The sequence below is a fragment of the Hypanus sabinus genome, chromosome 3 (assembly GCF_030144855.1).
Source record: "Hypanus sabinus isolate sHypSab1 chromosome 3, sHypSab1.hap1, whole genome shotgun sequence".
In the NCBI taxonomy this organism is placed as follows: domain Eukaryota; kingdom Metazoa; phylum Chordata; class Chondrichthyes; order Myliobatiformes; family Dasyatidae; genus Hypanus; species Hypanus sabinus.
In genome coordinates this window covers 42,683,915-42,706,866 of record NC_082708.1, presented here as the reverse complement: position 1 = coordinate 42,706,866, position 22,952 = coordinate 42,683,915, and the positions used below count along the sequence as shown (strand labels likewise).

The 22,952-nt window shown below is 39.6% G+C and overlaps 1 protein-coding gene across 2 annotated transcripts in view; it reads right to left on the bottom strand.

The window, feature by feature from the left end:
• Positions 1 to 22,952, bottom strand: part of atp8a2 (ATPase phospholipid transporting 8A2) — a 419,615-nt gene that overhangs the window by 41,899 nt on the left and 354,764 nt on the right. For both annotated transcript variants that reach the window (XM_059964171.1, XM_059964170.1), the window contains 3 exons: positions 22,387 to 22,448; positions 19,148 to 19,204; positions 18,582 to 18,689 (listed from right to left, as the gene is read on the bottom strand). In XM_059964171.1, the coding sequence (XP_059820154.1) occupies positions 18,582 to 18,689; positions 19,148 to 19,204; positions 22,387 to 22,448 (227 nt within the window). The remainder of the gene's footprint in view (positions 1 to 18,581; positions 18,690 to 19,147; positions 19,205 to 22,386; positions 22,449 to 22,952) is intronic.

The following is a 22,952-nucleotide window of genomic DNA, read 5'->3' as shown; positions in this document are numbered from 1 at the left end:
AAGTGTTGCCACACATTCCAGCGTTAACATAGCATGCTCATGATACTCTCAAAGATTAAAAGTTCAAAGTATATTTATTATCAAAGAATGTGTATATATACACACATATACAGTGCCTATAAAAAGTATTCACCCCCTTGGAGGTTTTCATGTTTTATTGTTTTACAACATTGAATCACAGTGGATTTAATTTGGCTTTTATTGACACTGATCAACAGAAAAAGATTCTCCGTGTCAAAGTGAAAACAGATCTCTACAAAGTGATCTAATTTAATTTCACATATAGAACACCAAATAATTAATTGCATAATTACTCACCCCCTTCAAGTCAGTAGTTAGTAGATGCACCTTTGGCAGCAATTCTAGTCTTGAGTCTGTGTAGATAGGTCTCTATCAGCTTTGCACAATAGGACACTGCAATTTTTCCCTATTCTTTACAAAACTGCTCAAGCTCTGTCACATTACACAGGAATTGTGAGCGAACAGCCCTTTTCAAGTCAAGCCACAAATTCTCAATTGGATTGAGGTCTGGACTCCAACTTGGCTACTCCAGGACATTAACATTGCTGTTTTTAAGCCATTCCTGTGAAGCTTAGGCTTTATGCTTGAGGACATTTTCTTGCTGGAAAACAGATCTTCTCCCAAGTCACAGTTCTCTTGCAGACTGCTTCAGGTTTTCCGCCAGGATTTCCCTGTATTTTGCTGCAATCATTTTACTCTCTACCTTCACAAGCCTTCCAGGGCCTGCTGCAGCGAAGCATCCCCAGAGCTTGATGCGATCACCACCATGCTGGATGGTGTGGTTTTGATTATGTATGGTGTTTGGCTCATGCCAAACATAGTGTTTAGTCTGATGGCCAAAAAGCAAAATTTTGGAACCTTTTTCCAGCTGATTTCAGAGTCTCCCACATGCCTTCTGGCAAACCCTAGCTGAGATTTCATATGGATTTTTAAAAACAATGGCTTTCTCTTTCCCACTCTCCCATAAAGCTGCGACTGGTGAAGCACCTGGGCAGCAGCTGTTGTATGTACAGTCTCTCCCATCTCAGGCTGAAGCTTGTAACTCCTCCAGAGTTGTCATAGATCTCTTGGTGGCCACCCTCATCCTTGCATGGTCACTCAGTTTTTGAGGGCAACCTGCTCTAGGCAGATTTTACGGCACTGTCATATTCTTTCAATTTCTTAATGATCGACTTAACTGTACTCCAAGGGATATTCAGTGACTTGTAAATTTTCTTGCATCCATCTCTGGACTTGTGCTTTTCAATAACCTTTACACAGAGTTGCTTGGAGTGTTCTTTTGTTTTCATGGTGTAGGTTTTGCTAGGATGTCATAAAACAATAAAACATGAACACTTCTGGGGGAGGGGTGAATAATTTTTACAGGCCCTTGAGATTCATTTTCTTGCAGGCATACTCAACAAAAGAGTTGGTTGTTGACTTCAGGAGAGCGCGGAGTGACCACTCTCTGCTGAATATTGACGGCTCCTCGGTAGAGATTGTTAAGAACACCAAATTTCTTGGTGTTCACTTGGCAGAGAAACTCACCTGGTCCCTCAACACAAGTTCCATAGCAAAGAAAGCCCAGCAGCGTCTCTGCTTTCTGCGAAAGCTGAGGGAAGTCCATCTCCCACTCCCCCCCCCACCCCATCCTCATTACATTCTACAGGGGTTGTATTGAGAGCATCCTGAGCAGCCGCATCACTGCCTGGTTCAGAAATTGCACCATCTCAGATTGCAAGACCCTGCAGCAAATAGTGAGGGCAGCTGAGAAGATCATTGGGGTCTCTCTTCCCGCCATTACAGACATTTACACTACACGCTGCATCCGCAAAGTAAACAGCATTATGAAGGACCCCACGCACCCCTTATACAAACTCTTCTCCCTCCTGCCATCTGGGAAAGGCACCGAAGCATTCGGGCTCTCACAACCAGCCTATGTTACAGTTTCTTCCCCCTAGTTATCAGACTCCTCAATACCCAGAGCTTGGACTGACACCAAATTACTGCCCTCTACTGTGCCTATTGTCTTGTTTATTATTTATTCTAATGCCCGCACTGTTTTGTGCACTTTATTCAGTCCTGGGTAGAATAGAGTAGACAATAGGTGCAGGAGTAGGCCATTTGGCCCTTTGAGCCAGCACCGCCTGTGGTGAACTACATATACCTGTCTGGACATGCCCCCTGCTGACTGCTCCTGTGGCTCCTCCTCCTCCTCCTCCCTGTATAAAGGTGTAAAGGTGATCAAGGCCTGAGCCCGGCCTCTCAGTCTCCAGGATGTAGTATGGTGGTCACTCACTGCTTGTTCCTTCTTCCAGTCAATAAAAGCTGATATCTCGCCTTTACGTCTCAGAGTGAGTTATTGATGGTGCATCACCGCCATTCAATGTGATCATGGCTGATCATCCACAATCAGTACCCCATTCCTGCCTTTTCCCCATCTCCCTTGATTCCACTATCTTTAAGGGCTCTATCTAACTCTTTCTTGAATGCATCCAGAGAATTGGACTCGACTGCCTTCTGAGGCAGAACATTCCATAAATCCACAACTCTCTGGATGGAAAAGTTTTTCCTGAACTCCATTCTAAATGGCCTACCCCTTTTTCTTAAAAATATGCAAATATCTGATTGGCCAATCATGAGGCAGCAACTTAATGCATAAAACTATGCAGACTTGGTCAAGACGCTCAGTTGTTGTTCAGACCAAACATCAGAATGGGAAATAAATCTGATCTAAGTGACTTTGACCATGGAATATTTGTCGGTGCCAGACAGGGTGGATGGAGTATCTCAGAAACTGCTGATCTCCTGAGATTTTCATTCACTACAGTCTCTAAAGTTTAGGTCTGCAGTCTAGTGTAGTTTTCTCTGTGTTGTTTTACGTAGTTCAGTGCAGTTTTTGTATTGTTTCATGTAGCACCATTATCTTGAAAAATGTTGTCTCGTTTTTACTGTGTACTGTACCAGCAGTTATGGTCGAAATGACAATAAAAGTGACTTGACTTGACTTAAATCCATTACAGAATTCATGAAAGACCGCACCAACATGGTGTCCAACCAGTGAGCAAAAGACAAACTGTGCAAAAACAAAATGAAATAATAACAATAAGCAATATACAGAAGAGTCTTTGGAAGTGAGTCCATAGGTAGTGGGAACATTTCAGTGACGGCCTCAATGCAACAGATATGAGGAGAGAGTGGATAGGCTGCACTTCTCTCTCTTGCAGTAAAGGCAGCCAAGGGGGAAACTGACTGAGGAACTAGAGACACAGTTTAGCATAGATTTCCCTCAACAGAGCTCTCAATAAAGAGGGGGCACAGATTTAAGATGAGGGGGTAGGAGATTTAAGAGGGGATTTGTATAATTTTTTTTCATCGATTAGGTATCTGAAATTTGACACACTGCTTTAGGAGGTGCGCTCATAACATAACATTCAAGCGGTACTTGACTGAGCGCTTGAAACACTAAGCCCTAAAGGGCTTGGGCTGCTAGCTGGGAATTGGAGTTAGTATGGATAGACACCCAATCACCAGCACAGAGAGGGTGGGCTGAAAGGCCCATTTCTGTACTGTGAGTTTTATAAGTACGGGAAATTAAACAACCAAATTTTGTTTAATACTTGTGTCAATGCTTTAAAATAGCCGTTTGAAAACTGTATTCCTTAAGACAGAGTTTGCCTTTTTTTTAACAAAGTAATACATCTGTTGTTGCTTCTGTGTTTCAGTACTAGCAGGCTTAATCCAAGGGATTGACTGAATTTCTTCTCATTTAAAATCAAATTGTACTTTCTGAGTTAGGTACAACAGTTCTGCAACAAGTTAAAACAAAGGTGATGCTAACTATTACAACTACCTTCTAGCAATACACAAAATGCTGGAGGAACTCTGCATCTGGTAGCATCTTTGAAGGGAAATGGACAGTTGATGTTTCAGGTGATAACCTGTATAAAAACTTGAGCTCCCCCACCCTCATCCCAGCTATCTGTCCTCTTTCTTTCCAGTCCTGAAGAAGGGTCTCAGTTTGAAACATTAACCATTCATTTCCCTCCATAGAAACTGCCCAATCTGTTGAGTTGCTCCAGCATTTTGTGTGTTGCTTCAGATTTCCAGCATTTGCAGTCTCTCTGATGTCTCCAAATCACCTTATACATGTTCCTTTAGCAGCCTGGTGTTGTTATTATTTTAACAATGCACCCCCTCTGCTTTGGGTCATTTAAAGCATTGTCTTCATCTTATGGTAATTGCAGTAATTATACATGGTACTTCCACAAGTTTTGCCTGGTGTTGAATGACACATTAGTCCTTTCGTTACATTAGGCAGACTTATTGTTCTTGACTAGGCCTAGCCAATTAGTTTTTTTTTGCCAATTTCTGTCAGCTGGTACCCTTAAAGAATGAAAAGAGGTCAGTCAGATACTAATTTAGAAACCATTCTGATAGGGAATTTATGTATAAATTCCTTAAAAACAGCAGTACGATTTAATGAAGGTAACAGCTTGGGCCTTGGCAGGCCTACAGCAGTAATTAGAAAGCCAGATGTATGTTTCCAAACTAATTAGTTGAACGTCCAGGCAATGCCCTCCACTAGGATTGTTTGGGATTGAACAAATGTACGCACTAAAAAGAAACAAAGGAAGACCTCAAGAGGATCTCTGGACCCATCCTTAGCAATGAAAGGCTGACAAGCCAGATCTAATGAGTGGCATTGTTTCATTCAGCTAATATTGTAGATTTAATGTTTACACAAAGCTCTCATGCCAGTGTTTCTAATGGTTTCAATCCATATCTCATATAGCAAACTGCATCTGCTTGTGTACTATTTTCACTAAAGGGGGAAGAAATCTTCCTCTCATCTACATTTCTAAACAATCTCATGCATTTTTCAAAATACATACAAGCTATCTCTAGCACACTCACCTCTGCAGGCTTGAACCCCGCTCCGGCACCCCCCTATTCTGGATTATCATTTGGGAATGCTGCTCTGCCAGAGGCAGTGTTGCTAAAGTACATAATGCATTAAACTGAAGTTCTGAGCCTAATCAAGTGATCTCAAAAACTGTGTCAACATTTCTCCACAAACCAAAAAGAGCGCAGGTTAATTAATTATACTTCTTACTATTCTTTTCAGTTTCCTGTGCACATTTGACCATTCCAACAGTGATAATGTGGTTACAAACATACTGTATAAAAGCCTTTTATGATGTTATAAATTAACTACCTTGTTTGATAACATCAATGCAAAAGACTGAGCTTCAAAAGTAATTAATTGCTTTGAAAGTGTATTGAAGCTTCTTAAAGACATGGAAGGGACTATTTTCTTCAGAGGAAATATAAATATCATTTTTAGCAGACCGTTCCAACCTGATTTTGGAACTTGAGTATAGAGAGGTGAGTGGAAAGCAGCGTCTGTTATGACAGTCAAACCCTAAACACTCAGAAATTCTTAACTTCTCCGTACAGATTACATCTCCCTCAGCTCTACAACTGGTTCTCTGGATCCCTCCACCCTCCCATTTCCCAGACACTGTTTCCAGCTGCAGCCTTCAGCTGCCGATTTTCACACCTGGCAGCTTGCCAACTGCTAGGAAGGAAAGCAGATAAGGACTACAATGAGATCTTGTCAGACTGTCCATAATCGAGACAAGTTTTCCCATGCTCCCACTTTACATCCTCCTTTGACATATTAGAATCTGATTGGTCAAAAGGAACCTATTGATTTTCACTGCAGAGCAGATTTGAGCAAATTGGAAATTTGTTAAGGAATACAACATAATCCATCTGGTTCACAATTTTGCTTTGCTCCTTGATGCACCATCAATAACTCACTCTGAGACGTAAGGTGAGGTATCGGCTTTTATTGACTGGAAGAAGGAACAAGCAGTGCGTGACCACCATACTACACCCTGGAGACTGAGAGGCCGGGCTCAGGCCTCGATCGCCTTTATACTGGGGTCTGTGGGAGGAGCCACAGGAGGAGTCAGCAGGGGGCATGTCCAGACAGGTATATGTAGTTCACCACACTCCTTAACAAAATGTGTGGAAGACTTCTGCAACTTTCCTCCAGCAAAGGAGTGTTTCCTGCTGCTGACCCATCCCCAAAACTTCCACCACTGATTTCTTTAGCTAGTCACTTCCCCACTCACTGGACCACTCATAAAACCAAGCAGTCACCAAGTACAGGAGTTAACGATTATATTACTTTTATTTATTTACTTTCTCAGCTTCTTTTTTGTTCTTTTTGCACAGACTAAATTCCCTAACCAAGCTGCTCCACAGAGTACTTCAGCGACCTTTGAGAGGGAGAATAGACACTGTATTCGGGTTCCAACGTTAGCTTGGATGGTTCAGTAGTTAAATATATTGATTATAGCAATTGTGTACACTCCTTCCTGCAAAATCGAACCCTTCTGTTTTTGTTGCATTAACTGTTCAGGTTCTATGAACATCAACACTGAAAAATGAGAGTATCAACATCTTTTTAGATTTTGTTACAAACTGTAGCATCTCTGATCAGTTGTCAGTACTGGTGTCCATCCCAGTTACCTATATCTTCTCAACAACATTTGTTTTTCAGCACTAACCATCCGAAAAAAAGATTTCACATGCTTCTGCGCTTTCTAAATTCCAACTGTCATGGGCTGGCCTTGTAGTCAACACATTTTTGCAACCTTCAATCTGCTCCACGGCACCCTTACTTCTAACTTTGGTGCTCAAATTCCTAGTAAACCAGTGCTCCCGTACCCTGGCGGTATACCTGTTTTGACCTTTGCCTTCTCTTAAGTAATGCCTCGGAGTCACACAAATAGAAATGTACATAAGTGGTTTTGCTGCATCGGAGTTCCAAGGTGAGTGGCCCCAGCTCTGAATCTGGCAGGCTCCTTATGTGCTTTCCATCTGTGCTGGGTTGAATGTTAAGCTCATCAAAAAAAAAGACAAAATTTTTCTGGTTGCCTCACTATAGGAAGGATGTGCAAACCATCGAAAGGGTACAGAGGAGATTTACAAGGATGTTGCCCGGATTGGGGAGCATGCCCTATGAGAATAAGTTGAGTGAAATCGTCTTTTTCTCCTTGGAGTGACGATGAATGAGAGGTGACCTGACAGAGGTGTATAAGATGATGAGAGGCATTGATCGTATGGATAGTCAGAGGCTTTTTCCCAGGGCTGAAAGGGCACAGTGTTAAGGTGCTTGGAAGTAGGTACAGAGGAGATGTCAGGGGTAATTTTTTTTTTTACGCAGAGTGTGTGGAATGGGCTGCTGGCGACGGTGGTGGAGGCGGATACGATAGGGTTTTAAGAGACTCCTGGACAGGTACATGGAGCTCAGAAAAATAGATGGCTATGGGTAACCCTAGGTAATCTCTAAGGTAAGGGCATGTTTGGCACAGCTTTGTGGGCCGAAGGGCCTGTATTGTGCTGTAGGTTTTCTATGTTTCTATGAAAGACATGGCAATGGTGCTGCCTGAAGTGCCACAGTGTGAGGAAAGGAACAACAAGCAGCTTAGACATTCATTCCCACACTTGTCTGATCCATACAGAAGCAATGATCACCACCAGGCATGTCCTTATCTGTAAATAAAAACTGATTATTTCAGGATCATTCTTGAATGCAAACGTCACTGTCAACTTCTCAATTCTACTTTAAATTGCTTCCCTACCATTTTCTTTAGTTTCATCTCCAACAGAAGTCTAAGGAACTCATATACTTTTTACTGAATATTGAGATAACCTGACTGGTAGCCTCTCCCACTTCTCTCTTTTCCATGTTCACTGACCAAACTACCTCTAAAGTTGCTCCAAAACAACAAATTTTGTTAACAACTTTCTTTCCTCCATTCTTAACGGCAGTTGTTCTGTTAAAAATGATTTGTTAATAGCTCAAATATTTCTGAATGCCAGGGATGGTATATTTGAAGTCCCTGGCAATTTTGGCATTCTATGCCAAGCTGAAGGTGGGCCATTGCCATTATAAAATCTAAAAGGAAAAGTTCAGGGGCAGGCTGCTATAATGCTTCAGTAAAAGCCCCCACCACCAGTCAGGCCTTGCTTTTGAAATCCAAGATTACTCTGGCAGCAAGAAAAGTTGTCCGCAGGCTAACCAGGTAAATTTTGATGCGGAGTCACCAGAGGTTCAGTTAGATTTGCTCTGTGTAACAATTTAGTGTGAATGTTGCAACTGAAAATTAGGAAGTCAATTCATTGGAATAAATTGGGTATTCATTTCGTGTTATATAAGTAATCAGCAATCTAAAATTTATGGGCACTCGCATACGGAGATTAGGGATGCTCTTTAAAGATGACTCTCATTGTTCATCACTGCAAAGTTTCCTATTGGTTCGCTTGAAGATTTGTGAGAAGCCATCAGTAAACAATTACAAGATGTTAAGTAACCTTGTAGTGATTGGCCTCTTGAGAACTTAGCCCTGATTTGGATTCACTTTGTGATCCAGTGTTTGTGCACTAACCCCATTTTCCATAATTCTCCTAATATGCAAAATTCTACCAATCTCTGCCTTGAATAAGAATAATTTGATCTGGGAACGTTCCTTGCATCTGACAATTTTTTGATTTTATTCCATGTGGTAATGCCATCATCAGCCAAATAACTGATAATGAAACCCGGGAAGTGATGTTCAATACCAAAGGAGTGGATGCACAACTCTAAGATCATGCTTCAGGATTTTGATATGCGAAAATTGTGAACTTTATTCAATGTTATCTGATTTAGTCTTTTTGGAACCGATTTACTATACATGCCAATTGATACCATCACAGGAGAAGGAATAACAACAAAAATATTGGCATTTTGTTTATATATGTATACCCTTGATACTGGAATTTTAAAATCCTAACTGATCAGGTTCAGAAATTTACTTAAACTAATTTAAATTTCAAGAATTCTGTACAGGAATATTGAGAACATTTGGCCTCTTTAGTGCCAGCACAAAAAACAATATGCTACTTAAAACAAAATTCTCATAAGTCTTGCAGCCAACAGACTCCAAACTTCACTACTCAGTAACTGTATTAGGTATGGGCTGGCTAGAATTTGTAACATGCAGTCAAGCTTTAATATGCGCCAGCTGTTCAGCATATCCCCTGACATGACACCAGCTTTTATTCAGGAGCAGGAAAGATTCTTGGAGCAAGCACCAGAGTTTCAAACTAGCAAGTCACCATAAATTAATATTCCACTTTAGTGAATATATTTTTCTCCCTGTCTGTATAGCCAACGGGTAGTTTTGCATTATACAGTCAAATTTTACAATCTACTAGCCTCAGTACTTCTGTCAAAACCTTTTCACAATAAAACCAGCACAGCTGTCAGGATGCATTTATGTAGGTCGCTGACGGAAACTGAATTAAGATCAGAAGAAACAGAAGCAGTAGTAGCTCATTTGGATTCACTTTGTGATCCAGTGTTTGTGCATTAACCCCATTTTCCGTAATTCTCCTAATATACAAAATTCTACCAATTTCTGCCTTGAATGAGAATAATTTGATCTGGGAACGTTCCTTGCATCTGACTGTTTTTTGTTTTTATTCCATGTGGTAATGCCATCATCAGCCAAATAACTGATAATGAAACCGGGGAAGTGAGTGGAAGTGGGAAAGACTTGATGCAGTTTTATGGAATGCAGTAAAAGAAACAAGTCCGCTTTATAAGCTTACAAATGACTCGGTAAACTATCCCTAAGACAGAACAGCTGTCCTGGGGTGGGTAACTGAACACAGGTGCATCGAATGTCTAAAATCTCAGCTGCACACATCTCACATTGTGAGCCGGCTCCTTCTCCATTTTACGTTGTATGAGAGCGTGCAGCAGCCAGAAGGAAATGGAAACTCGGATAGCTTGAGGTAGTATTACAAGGTAGTGGAAAGTAGTTTTATGAAGTTGACATACAAGGTTCCAAAATGTGGTTAGGATAATCAGCAAAGATATGGCAAATGGTGTGCAATACAGGAAATCGAACTGTTCATTTCATTGGTTAAACTATAGCATAGCATTTAAGTGACATATCGTAGAGTTCTGAGATGCAGAGGAATCAAAATGTCCTAGAGCTTATCTGCAAATAATAATATGAAATAGCATGTCATTACCAGTGCAGGAATCGTACTATGGATACCAGCAATTGTAATGAAACAGAGGAACCTAGGAGTGTAAGCAGCATCACAGGTAGACAGGGTGGTGAAAAAGGCAGTTAGTACTCTGAATGTAGGAGTGGGGACATCATGTTGCAGTTGTACAAGTTGTTGGTGAGGCCACTTTTGGAGTAGTGTGTACAGTTTCGGTCATGCGGTAACAGGAAAACTGTGGCTTAGCTGGAAGGATTCTAGAGAAGATGTACAAGGATGTTGCCAGGATTAGAGGGCCTGAGATATAGGGAGAAATTAGCCAGTCTAGAGGCTAGGTTTTGTGAGAAGGGGCAACTGAAATACAAGATCTCGATAAGTGCGAAGGGTGGATGTGAAGAGGAATTTTCCTCTCATGGAAGAATCTAGAATGAGACACCACAATTTGAAAGTAAAGGGTCACTCATTTAAGCCAGATGATTTTTTTTTTCTCTCTCTCTCCAGGGATCAAAATCTTTGGAACCCTCTTCCTTAAGGGAAGTGGAAGCAAATTTAGTGATTCAGGAAAAGATGGATAGATTCTTGAAAAGCAAGAAAGTGAAAGGTAGGTATGAATAAATATAACAAGCAAGCAAGCAAATAAATAAATAAATAGATAAATTGCAGAACAGGTTCAAAGGGCTGAGTGGCTCCTATTTAAAATGTTTTAATGTTTTATTTTTAGAAGGTTAATGATGACAGCTTCAGATATCACTGTGGGAGTTCTCAATGGAGGTGATCGAGGCTTGAACATCTTCAGCTGGTTATCAATGACACTGCTAAAGTTTTAAACAAGTTAAACATTTACTCATTCTATCACTCATCTACTTTGCTGTAGTGTGTACTAAATACAAAATATACTGTAAATTATTTGCCAAGGCTACAATTTCCAAACCTCAATCAACCACTGCAAGTAAATAGAATTGCCATCATAAATAAGAGATTCTGCAGATGCTGAAGATCCAGATTAACACACACAAAATGCTGAAGGAACTCAACAGGTTAGGTAGCACCTATGGAAAGGAATAAAGATATCCTATCTGATCAGGACCTACCATCATATGCCAATTCTCGTCCAAACTGCACACTTTCTAAATGGGAAAAACATTGTTGCAAGATTTAAAACCCTGGATCTTCCTACTCAACAACACCACAAGAGGACTCAGCTCAAAGAACTGCGGGTTATCGGGAAAGTAATGCATCATCTTTTCAAATGTAATCAGGAAAGTCAATAAATGCTTTCTTGAAAATTACCATCCTATTCCACAACGAAGTATAGTTTTACAAACAAGCAATTTTTAGAAAATACTGTAGGCATTCATTTAAAAGCGAGGGACTCCATATTTGTTACACACCCAAACATGTCATGTTCAAAATACATCCAATTTTGCTTTCATAATGGCAATGTTCTCTAAATAAGAAATATAATATTGGCTCAATATTTGGCTTTGGTTCCATCTAAATAATCAGGCTAAGTTTTGGAAAAGAGACAGCTTTCTCTGCCTAGTTTAGACCACCTGCTTTGATGGTAACAGCTGCAAATGAAGTTAGGGGTCTGTGCGTCTGTTAGGGTGGGGAAGAAATGGGCACAGAAAGTGTCATCTGCAGCCAGCAGTGATCCCACAGCAGTTCTGCGGAACCTAGACTACTTCAGAGTATCAGACTAACATTAAAATGAGTTCTGTCTAACTTTATTTGAGACACATCACTAGAAGCTTAATTTGGTTTCTCCTCTGTCACTGAAGCCCAATGATCCCAATGATGATCTCAGCATAAATACCACCCCAAGGAAAGAACCTTGGCAGTGAACATTAAGCCTGATAAAATGTCTGCTCCATATCAGAAGCAACTTTATGATGCCTTTGGAACATTAGACACAAAAGATAGCTTTAATATTTATGAATATTAGCAATGATTTAACTTTATAGAGTATAATTTAACTCAAGATTTGCTGACATGATTTTGTGCATGATTAGATGAACGCCACAGGAGACTCAAAAGCAGGTAAGTCTCCTCCTTGTTTATTATATCAAGATAGCTTCAGCAAGAATTACAGAATCACTGTGCAAATGAGAACAATATAATCCAAAATAATTGAGAGAATGGATAAATATTTTTTTTAAATTTTGAAAATGATATATTAAAATAAACAATTATGTGAAGTGACCAGATGTGCTGATATTTATCTGCCATTTCCATAGTCTATGCACTACAGTATGTGGATCATCTCCTCTCGTACTTCTACACCTGTGAGTAAAGTCATAGATGGAGGCAAATAGTATGTTGATCTTTGTTGCAAGAGCTGTTGAATACAGGTGTAATGAAGTCTTCCTACAACAGGACTTAGGAGTATTGTGAGTGGTAGTTATGGTCTCTTTACCCAAGAAAGAATATGCCAACACATGTTATCCCGTGAAAGATTTAGCAGACTGACTCCTGGGATGCAGGGACTGCCCTACAATGTGAGATTAAGGTGACCGGTCTACATTCCTTAGGGTTTAGAACAATAAGAAGAGATGATATTTAGAGGTACAGCACAATAACAGGTCCTTCTGGCCCAATGAGTCAGTGGCGCACAATTAACCGTGTGACCAGTTAACCTAACCTATATGTCTTTGGAATGTGGTAGGAATGCAGAGCACCCAGAGAAAACCCCTATGGTCTCAGGGAGAATGTACAAACTCCTTACAGACAGTGGTATAAATTTAACACAGGTTGCTGGTGTTGAAACAGAATTGCACTAACCACTCTGCTGCCGTTCAAAGAATTCAAAGATTCTTTGAAACATACAGAATTCTTATAGGACTAGGAATGGCAGATATTGGGAGAAGCTGAGGGATGTAGAATCAGGGATCTAAGTCTCAAGATACAGGGTGAGATGTTCAGGACTGAGAGGAGGAGAAACGTCTTCAGTCAGTGTGTGATAAGTCTTTGGAATTCACTGCCACAGAAAGTCGGAGATCGAGGCGAAGAGGGAAATAGATTTTTAGATATAAAGTGCATCAGAAAATAATGAGAAGAACCAATATATCATATTGCCATAGAAGATCAGTCACATTTTTACCAAATGGTGGAGAAGGATCAAAGATTTAAATGGTCTACTCATGCTATTCACAATTAGTTGTTAAACTGTGATAGGAGATTCATATTGAAAACTACTTTCCGGCCTCCAGACTGCACATAAAGATACTGTTCATAAGTAGTAAAATGTATGCTGGATCAAAGTTTTTGAAGATAGTTTACTAGGTAGAAATGTATACCATGTGATGTGGGTATTTGATATTGGTTAGTTTCTGGTTACTTTTTACAAGTACCATTCCGAAGGGCTGTGGTACAGCAGCAAATACATATTTAACCAAGCTCAGCAAGACTTGGTGAAAACTGATTTTCATTTTTTAAAAATTAAGAACCCATAATACACAACAAATACCTAGGTGCAGTACCTCATTTTATTTAAAATCACCATGCTCCACCTTCAGATTGTGTTTAAATTAGAAAAGAAACATGTACTGACAGCAAAGGGAGGACTCCTCACTGCCCTAATGGTACGGATGCTATTATAAACTCGCTTTTCCAAAACCATTCTTCATGCTACCCTACTCAAGGTAAGGGACATTTGCCTAAACAGATCTAGTGATGGACATGACATTAACGACTCTTTAAAATGGGCAGCAGCAAACTGCAATCCTTCGTTTGTTCCTTGTTACATTTCAGCACTTAACACAGGCCTCCACTGCAACATGCTAATCAAGCAGGTTTACTGTTACCCTCTCATAGAAGTTGTGAAGGAGAATGTAACACAGTTTTAATTATCCTGCCTAATTTTATATTTCCTTTGCTTACGTCAGTGTAAGATACAGTTCTAGATCTTCCTCACAGATTCACGTTGTGGGTACAGCAGGCTGCTTAGCCTTTAAAGAACTTTACAGTTGACTCCACTATTGTCGTCCCCTGACATCCACGTTTCCCAATGAAGCTCACTGGATTGCATCCGAAAGGAAACCCTGACTTATTTTTATAACTTTGTGGTACAGAAGCATCATACCATTGGTTCTGCAGTTCTAATCAGTTTACTTGGGCTGAGGACAAAATATGCAAAATTCCTCATCTGTGTGGCAGAGTATCCTATCAGACTGTGTATTAATGAATAAAACATTAGGGAGTTGATAAACTGTTCTTTAATATCTAACATCTGTTTATTGATGTTTCAACTAGATGATAAGTTAAGCTAAAGATATATTTAAGAGGATCTGGTATAGTATCCTCCTTATGATACTGCTGATAGGTACAGAATGTAAAGGACATTCCATATAGACCCCCTTTCCAAAATTGGAAACATTTCATTTTCAACCTGGAAACAGCTGCTGCACCTGGAAAAGGACATTGCACTGCAGTCCACCGTGCCTGAAGAATATCTGTCATTATCAGCTTTTGTTTAGTCAACGTCCTTATAGCGTGTTTTAAGGCATTGTATTATGTCAAAGGCATAATGTAAATGCAAGTAGTTTAAAATAATAAAATCCTGGCAAATGGTGGTCTCTGTAGCTCAATGATCTTAAGTATTTGTGAAGGAGAATTGTTTAATGCTTTTGCTATGAAACATGATCAACACTCCTTGCATATTGTGAAGGCTGCACTGTAGTTAGTGACTCTTTAGTAGAATTTTCGAAACTTAGCTTCTTTTGTGTGGATATTTATTGTGGTGAAGCTCTGTGTAAATTGCTTCCAGCAGCTGTTTGAATTTGCTGGCAATAACTCACTTCTTCTGGTAGTTCTAGGCAGAAAGGGATTAAAAGGTATCAAGAACGAAACGTTTATCTACTAATAAAAACAATTCATGGACTGTTGCTCCAGTTTTGTTCTTTTTTAAAAGGAAATATTTTGTACTACAACAAAACACATAATTGAAATCCTGAAAATGTTCAATCCTACATTGGGATTATTAAATACGTGCAGGTTGCACAAAGTATTCAGAAGTGCTTGGTATGATTTATAATTTAGTTATTTAATTATTCTCCATAAAAGTATCTCTGCAACCAATGTGCCAAACCAGTAGAAAATACTTTTTAGCTACAGTCCTAATCATGATAAATTTGTCGGTGTAATTTTCAAGTACTGTACAGAATATTACTTAGCATTTCAAAGACCGAGTCAATGAAAGTATCATAGTTCTTGCCAGCCTCCACAGTGGTGTCAGAATCTGTATGACCCCGAAACCTCATCACATTCCCAAAAATGACATGAATATATTTGATAATTTCCACTCACTTAATTACTTGCTCCCAGTAGTTTGCCAAATACGAGGAAATCTGCAGATGCTGGAAATTCAAACACACACAAAATGCTGGTGGAACACAGCAGGCCAGGCAGCATCTATAGGAAGAAGCACTGTCAACGTTTTGGCCTGACGAAGGGTCTTGGCCCGAAACATCGGCAGTGCTTCTCCTATAGATGCTGCCTGGCCTGGAGTGTTCCACCAGCATTTTCTGTGTGTAATTTGCCAAATATACAGCTTCCACCATAAGAATGTCAATGAGGATTAAAAGATGACCAGTGATTTTATAACAAGAATGATGGTTCAAATTTTGTGTCCGCAATGTCTGAAAGTAATTTGTGGTTCACTATGCTTACAACTGTTGACAACATTCCTGCAGTTTTTAACCATTCTGATTCTGATGAAGTATGGTGCCTATAAAACTGGACCAGGGTAGGAACACTGTGTCTTAGGCGTTCACTGACACCTGCTGGTGTGTTTATTGGTCATGGCACAATGATGAAACAATGGTTTTGGTTGTGCATTTTCCACTGGCACATTCAGTTAGTAGCTGAGCTTTATCCACTGTTGAACTGACCTAACACAAAGACAGGCCTTTCCTTGTTTGCATGCTGCACCAATGCAGAACAGATCAAAGCCAACGCTTCTCCAAGGAGTCTTGACAGAGAGGTGCTGCGTTTTGCAGAAGATGATGAGATAGTGGGAGTGGGAGAGCAGCAATGGATTGGAAAGGATGTCTGGCAAGGGGTGGGCTGGCCCCTGTGTTCAGCATTTCGGTAGGGAAGAGGAACTGTGAGGTAGGAATCCACAATCTGCAATCACGGGATTGGTTGGTATGGGAGCTGTCAGACACCTCAAAGAGGCAAATGGAGTCAATACTGCAGGAACTGAGTAAATAAATTAAAGGAAGATCTTCTCAAACTGAGTTGATCAGTATGAACTTCTAAAATGCTGTCACTCAACTTAAAATTCAGTGTAATCATTTTCTACTCTGGATAAAGAAAATCACTTTTCATAAATGTGGCTGAGCAAGACAAACAAATTTCTGGGTAAATGTCTTAAACCAGATTGAAAAATTCTTACAGAGGTATGTAGAGCCTAAACTAGGAAGTATGTTTGAAATAACAAAAGCATTGGAAATACTGTGTAGGTCAAGCAACCTGAAACTAAAAATCTTCTTACAGTTGAATAGATAAGCTCTAAACATCTGATATGTTCTTATGGGTATTTTGTTCTATCGAATCATCCAGGGAACCACCTCAAGTTTCAGGCAAACCTTCATATAAATGCTGTATCTCCTGATAGGATGCCAATGGACAAACCTGTGGAGGAGCTCGGCTGTTCTGAACTGGGACACCTGATGCCTACATACATGGATACCACAGACTATTCACTGTACCTCTAACCTAATAAGTGTGAGTGCCATCAACCTCACCATTACTGGAAACTCCTGACGATCATACCAAAATAAAAGAAATCACCTTTATTAAAAATCTTATATCATTGCCTTGAAGAGGAATTAATTTAAAAAAACCGAAGGTAAAAAATACTTTTTCAATTTGCAAATCAATCAACAGCCTCTGACTTTGTTGCGTATTTTATTGGAGTAAGGAGGTGAATCCATTCAAATAAACATTCATGAAGCAATATTATATCTTGTTTCAGTATTCTGAATAGAAGGGTCAAAGGCCACATGTTCAGTTTCATCATAAATAATAAAAATTCCATTCTGGTTGTATATAAAATATTCTTCCATTATGATCCAGAGAACTTGCTTGTGGGGTTTCCCCATTACACTTGCTGATGACAATAAAACTGTCACAACTTTTTTTGAATGACAAAGTAACAGCTTTGATAGAGGGATAAGAGGGACTCATTCAATTTTCCAAGCTGAAATGTATGCCATCACCTTCTTTGTTTCATCCAACTTCAACAAAGTCCGCAGGAAAGTCTCTGTATTGGTTCTAATGCTAATGATCAGGATTGAAATCACTGGTGCACATAGAATGGAGATTGGGAAAGCAAGATAATCTATGGCAACGAAAGAGGAAGAGGATATCAAAGGGAAGAAGGAATGAAGAATTAGAGAAGAGGAATGACGAAGAAGCTGCTGTCTTTGGAAGAAAAGGGGAAAGAAGTAGAGAATGACACCTAAGGAAGAGACAAGAACTGAAAGAATATTTTGCTATGTATGTGGATGGAGATGAGAACGAGTGTTAGTAGAGAGTTGGTATGAAGACAGCAAGAAAATCAATAAAAAACAGGAAAAGTACAACTGGCAAGAGGATGGGGAATTAGATAGTGTTTTCACAGTAGTCTAGCATTAAATAGGTACAGTATTCTCTACGAATTACATCTAGAGATGATTGAGTTGCATTGTATGGACTGGACTGTTGAATTAACACTTGGATACATGATAGTCCAGTTATTTTGCCAGTCATCAATGGCTCAATGTAAACTATCAATTGTGAAATATAGAACTGTTTAAAATGAACTAAAACATTTTAAGAAAAAAGCTAGAGAACAACTTCCTGATCTTCATAATCATCTGACAGAGTTATTCTCCAACATTAGGTGGTCATAAATTAGCCTGCATATACGAGTGTTTCTAATTATGAGGAGAGTTATTTGATTGTTGGGTAAGGGAAGTTTCAGTGGTGTGCTCTCAGCCAAGTGGTCTGCACCTTCATGTTGACTGGCCTTTCCCTTCATGATTGTCTGTTTTGCCAGTTCAACATGCTTCACATCACCAACTTAGCTAAAGAAGTAATTTATTCACAATGGATGTTTGGATTATGAAAATTCACACTTACAGAATTCACAAATTGCTACCCAAGAGTTTGAGATATGGAAAACATGCACTCTTAAAAAATTTATGTGAAAAATAATCACAGCATTTACTTCTTTTTGTGTTTCTTGACCTGTGCAGAAGACACACCTCTGCATGATGAAAAACCACGTTACGTATTATGTTATAGGAATGCTGCTCCCTCACTCTCCTGTAACACAGGGGTTGTCTGCATTAGCACCTCAGTAACCTTTTAAAATCTCCTAATAACTTTACAGCTCTTTGCTTTTCCGTTTTGCCTAAGTGGTTTTATTGGCAAAAGTCTCCCTTTCAACAACGTTACAGTGTTTAAAGATATCATATTTCATCAGCTAGAACAATTTTAGTTGAAAAGATAAATCCTACCTGTCCAAGCATGTCTGGTGCCAGAGGTATGGTGGGCCAGAAAACAGAGTAGACAGCCAAAAAGATCAACCACAACAATATGCTGCCCCACACTGCCAAGTGACTGAACTAGATAAAAGAAATATATTAAAAAGTACCATTACCGCACACTACCTGGAGACATTTCTAGGTCTCAGTAAAGCACAACATTTGTTTTTCCATCACTTGAAGCCAAATTAATTAGTGTACTTCCCACCTGCAAAACGGTCAGATAGAATTAAGTAATTTAGTTAAAAACACCACCTATTTTATCTAAATTGTTTTGTTGTTGTACCAACATTTCAGTATAAACTTAGATATGTAAAAGGCAGAATTTTGTACTTAATTGTCAATGTTATTTTATATGGTATTCCAGTCAGAATAATTGTAAAACTTGATAAAGGAAAAGATTTACAACTCCAGAAATCAGAATCCCTTGCATCCCCCAAGAGTTAAACTTCAGTAGACTCTTCAGATTAATTGATATTTCCAACATGTACTTTATACAGTATAAGGGTCTTAAAATTTATAATAGTAATTATGCCTACCGTTGTCCATGCAGTTGTCTCAAAGCCAGCTTTCAAACACACAGTTACAACGACATACTGCAGAAAGAGATGGAAATATGTTAATAAATCACAATAGATGATAGTGATGCAATTTAGGGAATAAGGATGTAATAAATTTCAAAATTTAATAGACTTCAGCTGCTAAATTTGATTAAGTTTATGCATTGGTGGTTTTACAGAAGGGCTTATTATATTTTTTAAAATAAAGGCACAGTAATGAGGAATTTATGACTCAGAGAAAACCATTGTGTTCAGCCGAAAGTAAGATCTCTGGTAAATTCTGCATTCTGGATGTTCACTTGCAACCTTGTAGGTTATAACTGCAAGTACTTGTTGGGGTAGTTTTTAAGTTACCAGATGATCCAAGACTCAAGATTGTTTATTGTCATTCGTCATTACACAAGTGCACAGGAGAACAAATGATTATTACTCCGGATTTAATGCAGCATTAAAAAACACAACTAGCATAAAGGACACAATAAATATAAAACATAAAATTAGCTTACATACATAAACTGATTGTATGTACATAAGGTGATGTTAGGTATGGTAGTATCTATACATAAGATGACTGACAGGAAATGATATAGTGGTGGTGGTGGTGGTGGGGGGGGGGGGGTTAATAGGTGGAGATGTTGATTATCCTGATGGCAAGAGGGAAGTAACTGTTTTTGAGTCTGGTGGTCCTGAAATGGATGCCTTGTGGAAGAACCAGTCCATAAACAGGTTGAATGAGATCCTTCATGATATTGCTGGCCTTTTTCTGGCACCATTCTGTACCTGTGTCCTTGATGGTGGGTAGGGTGATCCCAGTGATGCACTGGGCCGTCTTAACCACCCATTGTAGAGCCCTCCTGCCCGCCCTAGTGCAATTTCTGCACCACACGGTGACGCAGCACGTTAGGATACACATCTGTAGAGGGTCCCGAGTATGGATGTGCATTGTCCAGCCCTCTTCAGCCTCCTCAGAAAGTATAGACATTGTATGAAAGGTATACTTCCAGGCGTTTGAAACTCCTCGCAGTTCCCACTACTGTGAAGAGGTGTGAGCGATGCAAAATTAATTGGGGGCTTTAGCCTGCATCACTTTTCGGGCAGTAAGGCCCAGATCAACAAGGAACTCCCAATAATTATCTGAAATTACATTACTGGGCTCGATTAAGTGAATTTGATAACCAAAGTCTTCCATAGTTTTATTCACTTAACTGTATTTTCCTTAAGCTGTTGCTGTTTTACAACAACAGCCAATCTCTGATCCTTAAAGTTCATCAGCCTTGTAAAGTTCTTTTACGCCCTGAGTCCTCACATAGTTTTCTGCTCTAGTCTAAATTACATTTTATACAGTTCCAGCAGGAGCCCCATGCTTTTACATTCTATAACTTGGCCAAAAAAAAAACTTCATTTGTATTCTCACATCCAGTGAGATCATGGAATTTATTTTTTTTGCACTGGTCTAGTGTCTGACAGCATCACTTCTAATTGATAATCAGTGAACATTTCCTACTAGCTCCTGCCTGGGAAATGGCACAATTTACCTTCCTCCATCCTTTCCATCTCTGATACAATGATGGAGATTGTGGTCTGAGAAATTGAGAGTGGAGAGGTCTTGTGTGGAGGAGGTGGAGATGCTGAGAGGCATCTTCATCTGCCATTTTGGCTACAAACATTTGCAAGGGCAGTCCCAACAAGATTTAACAGTGCAAAGTGCTACTGGCCAAGTTCTGCCATCTCCAATGGGATCTCACCACCAATCATGTCTTTCCCTCTCACTTGCTTTCCACTTTCCACAGGGATCGCTCCCTATGTGACTCCCTTGTCCATTCATCCCTCCTCACTGATCTCCTTCCTGGTATTTATCCTTGCAAGTGGAACAAGTCCCATACCTGGCGACACTTCGCCTGATGGGACCATCTACTGTATCTGGTACTCCTTGTGTAGCTTCCTGTATATCAGTGAGACCTAATGTTTGTAGATTGGGAGACCACTTTGTCGAGTACCAACGTTCCGTCTGCCAGAAAAAGTGGGATATCCTGTTGGCCACCCACTTCAATTCTACTTCCTATTCCCATTCCAACATGTCAGTCCACGGCCTCCTTTACTGTTGTGATGAGACCACACTCAGGTTGGAGGGGCAGCACACCTTATATTCCTTCTGGGTAGCCTCCAACCTGATGGCACGAATGCTGATTTCTTGAATTTCCATTAATCCCCCAGCCCCTTCACTACTCCCATTCCCCACTCACACCTGCCCATCACCTCCCTCTGATGCTCCTCCCCCTTCCCTTTCCTCTATCATCTTCTACCCTGTCCTTTCAGATTCCCCCTTCTCCAGCTTTTTATCTCTTTCACCTATCAGCTTCCCAGTTCTTTACCTCGCTCCTCCCCCACTCCCAGATTCACCTATCACCTTCTCTCCCCTCCCCCCACCTTCTTGCACTAATTTCTCATCTTTATTCCCAGTTCTGAAAAGGGGTCTAAGCCTGAAACATCAACTGTTTACTCTTTTCCACAGATGCTGTCTGGCCTGCTGAGTTCCTCCAGCATTTTGTGTGTGTTATTAGCCTAGTTAGATGTAATTATCTGGAATGTATTTGCCCTTTCACACAATTGCCATCTAAAACCATATCCAAACTTCACCCACATGAACACATGCAGATGAACCGCGCAATGCTATATCAGTGCTCCAATTCAGGAGTAGCTAAGATTCTCAGGCAGATATCTTTTCTCTTCCAGATGTAAAAAGATTAGTTCTGGATTGACACAATTTTCTGCTTAGTTTTCAAAGAAGAGCCATACTTTATGGAACTAAGTTTGCGAGCTGAAGAATAACCTGTCTGCTGTTCAAACCAAAAAAAATACTGGCTCAACATTTATGTACAGATGTTGGATTGTAATGGTTATTTTAAGTACACTATTACTGGATAACAGGACAACTCTAGTTGAAATAGAAATGGCAACTTTCAAGCTAGGTGTATAAAGAGTAAAGGGCACCTTGTGGACTGATATTTATACTAGTTTAAGCTAAGCTAAAAAAATCCATGTAAAACTTATAATTTACATTTTTGAAAAGGTAAGCATGTCACTATTTAATAATCTGTACTTCATCTAGATATATTTGCCAACAGAAACAAACTTAATACACTGTATTATCAGACAATTGACAATATTGAAACTCTTAGCATTGTTTTTCATGATACTATGGAGATTGCTAAACTTACTGTATAAACAATGTTCCCAAGAACTAAGTAGTCCATAGCATATCCACTCATAAAAATTGAATCTGGAAAAAAAGGATAGAATTACGACTACATTTATATACAGAAATTACTTTGTGGATTCTGCAATGATTGCCCTATATATCACCACCACTTTAAAATATTCATAATGGTGTGTGGAACCATCTACTATATATTCCTGAACTTAAAATAGTGGAACTATTTCAGATAACAATTTAAGCAATGCATACCTTACTTGGAAAAATGATACCTCTGAAGTTTCATGATTCTCCCAAACAGATTACTTTAGTACTGCAGAGCTACGAATTGGGCCATTCAACGAGGAGCTTTCAGGAGAAATAGTGGAAATTCAGAAAGTGCCTGGTCTTAAAATTTCTGTCATGAGATTGCTTCTCAGGTACATTGCTGGAACTTTTGGAGAAGCTTTTGTTCTTTTGTATATATGAGGGAATTTTGTTTAGTTCGGTCCAACTGAGATATTTTTCACTTGCTGGGAATAATAATAATGACAGCAGCCCCTTCTTTAATATCTTGGTCTGGAACAAGTA